This window comes from Capsicum annuum, chromosome 2 (genome assembly GCF_002878395.1).
Source record: "Capsicum annuum cultivar UCD-10X-F1 chromosome 2, UCD10Xv1.1, whole genome shotgun sequence".
NCBI classification, from domain to species: Eukaryota; Viridiplantae; Streptophyta; class Magnoliopsida; order Solanales; family Solanaceae; genus Capsicum; species Capsicum annuum.
Window position 1 is genome coordinate 79,691,684 of NC_061112.1, and position 6,754 is coordinate 79,698,437.

At 38.0% G+C, this 6,754-nt stretch overlaps 1 protein-coding gene across 1 annotated transcript; it reads left to right on the plus strand.

Annotated features, from left to right (window-relative positions):
- Window positions 1-346: 346 nt before the first annotated feature.
- LOC107858641 (calcium-transporting ATPase 2, plasma membrane-type) lies at window positions 347-6,515 on the plus strand. The gene is made up of 7 exons (XM_016703385.2): window positions 347-1,252; window positions 2,350-2,404; window positions 2,477-4,428; window positions 4,549-4,707; window positions 5,190-5,361; window positions 5,487-5,785; window positions 5,904-6,515. The coding sequence occupies exons 1-7, from the start codon at window positions 1,076-1,078 to the stop codon at window positions 6,141-6,143; spliced, it is 3,054 nt and encodes a 1,017-aa protein (XP_016558871.1). The 5' UTR covers window positions 347-1,075; the 3' UTR covers window positions 6,144-6,515.
- Window positions 6,516-6,754: the final 239 nt, after the last annotated feature.

Consider the following 6,754-nt stretch of genomic DNA (forward strand, 5'->3'; position numbering starts at 1 on the left):
TCATTAATTAGGAACATGAAACATAATTACTTTTTTTTTTTTTTTTTATTTCTCATTCGTTTATCTTATGTTTGTATTGGAGTTCGACCAATTTGGATCGCGCATTACAGAATTCATTAAGATAATAACACTCCCATCAAAGTTTTTTTCATAGCTAAAATCAAACCCTTAACCTCTAATTAAGGATGAAGCAGTCCATCCATTGCACCACAACCCATATTGGTGAAACATAATTACCTATCTATAAAATATATATAAATAACGTCATCTTATTGTCAATGTTTAAGCCCCCATTCAACCATAATTTTTTTCCCGCTATATTTCAAAAATGATATTTGCTATAAAAATTAGATTATATTTAAAAAAAAATAAAAATAAGTGAAAATTATATTTTTTCAACATAAAAAAATTTTGATTTTTATGATCAAAATTTTACTAAATTTTTAGATGATCACCTAATAACAAATTATTCCTCATGGTTCTATCAAACAAACAAAAACATGTTAAAATACGAAATAAATAATACTACCAAGATAATATAAATATCACATCATTAATTACTTTAGACAATTGACCCCACATTCAACTGGAATCATTGACCACGTCCATTTTGATCAACTATACCAATAAACAAGGAATGAAAATTGGGATCAAGAAAATGTAGTGATTAGCACAGCTTATTCCTTCATGTCCATTGGTCATCTACTTAAATCATTTTTCTCTCGCCCAAAATTCGGATCCTTCTTCCTCCCTTTCTCTCTCTCTCAATTCATTCTTTTCTGGGTTTTCGTTTTGTGTCCTAAAGGCTAAAGCTCCAATTTGTCCAGAACTTTTGTACGTTTGTTCTTGCAACCAACTCCTCCTTTCGTTTCACTTTCCTATGATAATGTCTTGGAACCTTCATTCCCCCTTTTAACCCCCACTTTCCTCTCTTTTTCTTTTTCACCGTGTAGGACATATTGTTCATATTTTATACTTTTAAGTAATTGTTTAAGTAATCTCTATATAGAAGAAGAAAAGGAGAAGAAGAAGATATATGTGTATTTCATTGTGTTGTAATTAAACAAGAGAAAGTATGGAAAGCTATTTGAATGAGAATTTTGGAGGAGTGAAGGCGAAACACTCGTCCGAGGAGGTGCTGAAGAGATGGAGGAGCTTATGTGGTGTTGTAAAGAACCCAAAACGTCGTTTTCGTTTCACCGCTAATTTGTCCAAGCGTTATGAAGCTGCTGCTATGCGCCGTACTAATCATGTACGTTACGTTACTCTCCCTTCTATCTTTCTCTCTCTCTCTCATTTTACTCTTTTTTCAGTCTATCTCATGTGTAGGAACTGTGAAACTCAAACACAGCCAAATGAAAAGAAATCAACTAGCTTTTCTTAGCCTATATGTCATTTATTGGGCAGAGCCACAATCGACCAAGGGTGGTCCGATGTACACCCCTCATTTGAAAATTATGTGGTATACCGAGGTTAAATGTTAGCTAGTACGAGTGTATATATAGTTTTGCACACAATTGAGAAGAAAATTTGCACACCCTTTACCAAATTTCTGGCTCCGCTGGAATATGTGAGCATAATTGGTTTAAGAAAAGGTTATGAAAGAATGATCATAAATTTAAGTCTAGTTAGTACATGCTTCACTCATAATGATCCATATAATTCATGTAACCAATCTCAAGTAGTACTAGTTTTTGATTGAGTCGTAATATTAGCGACGTGTTTGAAGATACACGATAAAATTTCCGAATATCCCGAGCTTTCAGCAAGCTTTCTTGGTCAATCTCATCGCACAGGGTTTGGCTAGTATAGTTTACCTCTCCTGTGTGGTTTGTAGGCTATTAGACTGAAGCGAGGTTTAGCCTGTGTCACCTAAAGGGTAGCTTTGCGGGTTCATTTGTCATTTAAAAAAAATCAGAGCTTTCAGTAACCCTGCTGACCTTTTTTTCCAGTGTCAATATTCATAGTCTTCACTTGTATTCCCGTTTCAATCATCTCTAATCGAGCTGTTGGACACTTGGACTTGCCTCACCTTTTATATTCAGCATATTGTTAACATTCCTTCTATAGCAAGTACCTTTTTAGAAGGATAAAGCTATTGCTGTTTAATGGGATCAAATTCTTATTTGTCACTTCTTCTTGAAGCAGTTCCACTTGGTAATGCCGTTTTAAGGAAGAATAATTCTCTTACCTAATTCCATGTGATTGATTGGATTGAATTGGGGATGCATTTGTATTTGCAACAACATAGTGATTGCATTGAGTAGGGATGCATTTGTATTTGCTTCACCAATTTCATATGGTAAAACCAGGTTAATGTGGCTAAGCCTTCTTTTTTATGTCTTACAGGAGAAACTGAGGGTAGCAGTTCTAGTTTCAAAGGCTGCAATTCAGTTTATACAAGGTGAATTTTATTTTATATTTTCTGTCTAATTACCTCTTAAGATGTTCTTAGATTAATTCTCTGAAATGGCAGGCGTGCAACCAAGTGATTACACTGTCCCAAAGGAAGTCGAAGATGCTGGTTTTCATATTGACGCTGATGAGCTAGGATCCATTGTTGAAAGCCATGATCTGAAAAAAGTGAAATTTCACGGAGGAGTGGATGAGATTGCAAATAAGTTGTCCACGTCAAGTACCAATGGGCTATCTACTGATAATGAAACTGCCCTAACTCGCAGACAGGAACTTTTTGGAGTTAACAAATTCCAAGAAAGTGAAGCTCGAAGCTTTTGGCTGTTTGTTTGGGAAGCCCTTCAGGACATGACTCTCATGATTCTTGGTGTGTGCGCTTTTGTTTCTCTGATTGTTGGCATTGTCATGGAGGGATGGCCTGTAGGGGCTCATGATGGTCTTGGTATTGTAGCTAGTATTTTGCTGGTGGTCTTTGTTACAGCAACAAGTGATTATCGTCAATCCTTGCAGTTCAGAGACCTTGACAAAGAGAAGAAGAAAATATCCATCCAGGTAACTAGAAATGGATACAGACAAAAGATGTCCATATATGATCTAGTGCCTGGTGATATAGTTCATCTCGCGATAGGAGATCAAGTCCCTGCTGATGGACTCTTTCTTTCAGGATTTTCTGTTTTAATTGATGAATCCAGCTTGACTGGAGAAAGTGAGCCAGTAATGGTCAATGCTCAAAATCCTTTTCTTCTTTCTGGAACCAAGGTTCAAGATGGTTCTTGCAAGATGCTGGTTACAACAGTTGGGATGAGGACCCAGTGGGGAAAACTAATAGCAACTCTCAGTGAAGGCGGAGATGATGAAACTCCATTACAGGTTAAACTCAATGGAGTGGCAACAATCATTGGAAAGATAGGCCTTTTCTTTGCTGTTGTTACTTTTGCAGTACTGTTGCAAAAAATGTTTGGCAGAAAACTGCTAGAAGGATCCCACTGGAGCTGGTCTGGGGAAGAAGCTAGGGAAATCTTGGAATACTTTGCCATTGCAGTTACCATTGTGGTTGTTGCAGTTCCTGAGGGTCTTCCACTGGCTGTGACCTTAAGCCTTGCTTTTGCAATGAAAAAGATGATGAATGATAAGGCCCTTGTCCGCCATCTAGCAGCTTGTGAGACAATGGGATCAGCTACAACCATCTGTAGTGACAAAACTGGCACACTAACAACCAACCGCATGACTGTAGTGAAAACATGCTTCTGTATGAATGTCAAAGATGTGAGCAAACCAGGTGATGCATCTGCACTTTGTTCTGAAATGCCAAATTCTGTGGTCAAAACTTTGCTGCAGTCGATTTTTAACAACACGAGTGGAGAAGTTGTAGCCACAAAGGGCAAGAAGCGTGAGATGTTGGGAACCCCAACTGAAACTGCTATATTGGAGTTTGGTTTAGCACTTGGTGGCGATTTTCAAGCAGAACGACAAGCAGGAAAGCTCGTGAAAATTGAACCGTTTAACTCTACTAAGAAGATGATGGGCGTGGTGCTTGAGCTTCCTGAAGGAGGTTTAAGGTCTCATACTAAAGGTGCTTCAGAAATAATTTTGGCTGCCTGTGACAAAGTAATCAACTCAAATGGTGACGTTGTTTCCTTGGATGAAACATTAAGAAATAATCTTAATGCCACCATTGAGCAGTTTGCCACTGAAGCTCTTCGTACCTTGTGTCTTGCCTATATGGATCTGGACAATGGATTCTCTCCTGATGATGCTATTCCACTCTCTGGGTACACTTGCATAGGAATTGTAGGTATAAAGGATCCCGTTCGTCCTGGAGTCAGGGAGTCTGTTGCACTTTGTCATTCAGCAGGCGTGACTGTTCGGATGGTCACTGGAGATAACATTAATACTGCAAAAGCCATAGCTAGGGAATGCGGTATACTGACAGATGATGGTATCGCCATTGAAGGACCAGTTTTCCGGGAACTGAGTCAAGAGGAAATGCTTAAAGTGATTCCCAAAATTCAGGTATTGTAGTCATTTTGGTTTACTAGATAATGAAGTCATTATTGCAGGACAAGTCTTCTGGAAAAGTTCCACCCTAGTTATGATTTCTCATCTAAGACCACAGTCTTTTTACTTCTTCAGGTGATGGCTAGGTCTTCTCCGCTAGACAAGCACACATTGGTAAAGCAATTGCGGACAACATTCAATGAAGTTGTTGCAGTCACTGGTGATGGGACCAATGATGCTCCTGCACTTCATGAAGCAGATATTGGACTTGCAATGGGCATCGCTGGAACTGAGGTGAATAGAATAATTTCATTCCTTTTAGTTTATCTCAGCCGCGCAATCCTTTGTCTGGATTCTTTATGAAGTACCAAATTCCCATTGCATGAGGTGGTTAAATGCACAATCAATTTGAGAACTATAAGTACGGTAGAACTGTATAGGAAACAGGAGCAGTAAGTCACTACGTGCTTTCACGTTTGACTGTTTAGATCATGTTTTATTAAATAGGTAACGATTTTATGCTTGCAACAACTGCCCCAGAATATTTTGTTTTTCTTGTGAGGGAATTAGAGGACTATTACTTGACAAAAGAATTTCATGAAAAATAAGATGGGAGCATGCGTCTCTGACTTTGGAGAAAAACAAAAAGGAAAAGAATTATGCCCCACATAGCTGTTCAGCTTCTAAGACCATCGACTTATATTGCAAATTTTTCCAGATAACACAATTAGATTGAGATGTAACATCATGGACATTCTCCTGACTTTTATTTTCAGGTGGCCAAAGAGAGTGCTGATGTTATCATACTGGATGACAACTTCTCCACAATTGTTACAGTAGCCAAATGGGGACGCTCAGTCTACATAAATATTCAGAAATTTGTTCAGTTTCAGCTGACGGTTAATATTGTCGCGTTGATAGTTAACTTCGCTTCAGCTTGTGTGACAGGTCAGGAGCTTTTTCCTCTTGTTCTACCATTCTTTTTACTTTTTTGGGTTTAGTCATATTTTCTGTATGGCCAATCAAAATCCTATTTTTCGCTCATGCAATATGTTTTTTTGCATATGCTTCAGGAAGTGCTCCCCTTACTGCTGTTCAACTTCTGTGGGTCAACATGATCATGGATACCTTAGGAGCACTTGCTTTAGCGACAGAGCCCCCAAATGATGAATTAATGAAAAGAGCGCCAGTAGGGAGGAAAGGGAACTTTATCAGCAACATCATGTGGAGGAATATCTTGGGCCAATCCTTATATCAGTTCTTAGTTATATGGTTCCTACAAGTATATGGGAAAACAATATTCTTGCTTGATGGCCCGGATGCTAACCTTACCCTCAACACAATTATTTTCAACTCATTCGTCTTCTGCCAGGTAAATTATATAGAACAATTTTGAAGTTCAGTGAAATTGTTTGGTTTCTAGTATCAAGTATGCTTCAAGGACAAGCTTCAGCGGTTTACCTTACACATTTGTCTGGTTCTAAATGCAGCTTTTCAATGAAGTGAACTCCCGAGAGATGGAAAAAGTTGAGGTTTGGGAAGGCATACTAGACAACTATGTATTTGTGACAGTTGTAGGGGTAACTTTTTTCTTCCAAATCATAATCATCGAATATCTTGGGAAATTTGCCAACACCACTCCCCTCTCATTTGGTCAATGGTTCATAAGTGTATTTTTCGGGTTCTTGGGCATGCCAATTGCTGTACACTTAAAGAAGATGGAGGTATGAAGTTCCTGAATTAGTGTTGCTAGATCTTTTGTACAATCACTTGAAGGAGGAGCTGTTCATAGTAACTCATTCTATGTGGACCTCTTTGCCCCAGCTAGGAGGAGGAAAAGAAGTAACAAATCTTGGTGCATTATAGCATCACTAACATAGTTGTAAGATACCAAATTTTTCTTCTATTTCCCTGGTTTTTCTTTGTATTGAAGAAACAAAAGGAGGCAAACATGGGGCTTAGGACATATAGCTCAAGCTTGTAAAGCAACTTCCAGTAGTTTACATCAATTTCAGTGCATAGAAACAATGCTGCTCCTTCAAACTATTTGTTCTGTGACTACCTATTTTAACTGCTGATCATGAAGATATCTTTTGCTTCAAGGCTTAAAGCTTAGGTTCTGTTTCCGCTTTTCTTTTTGTTAATCTGATTATAGCTGCTAAGATTAATTTCTGATTTAACTCTTGAGTAAGTTATGCTTAATCGAAGCATCTAATCTCCTCGGAAAATTTCTTAGTAGTTATGACATTGGATTTACTAATAAAGTACTATGATACTTGAGTTCGCAATCTTTACATTCAGTTTGATACTTTTCTAAGGGCAAACACTTCAATTAGGGTCG

Bases quoted from the DNA above. Each gene is read 5' to 3' on its own strand.
- LOC107858641 (XM_016703385.2), top strand. From the start codon at position 1,076: ATGGAAAGCTATTTGAATGAGAATTTTGGAGGAGTGAAGGCGAAACAC. The intron at 2,405-2,476 runs GTGAATTTTATT...CTGAAATGGCAG, and splicing joins TGCAATTCAGTTTATACAAG to GCGTGCAACCAAGTGATTAC. The intron at 5,786-5,903 runs GTAAATTATATA...TTCTAAATGCAG, and splicing joins ACTCATTCGTCTTCTGCCAG to CTTTTCAATGAAGTGAACTC.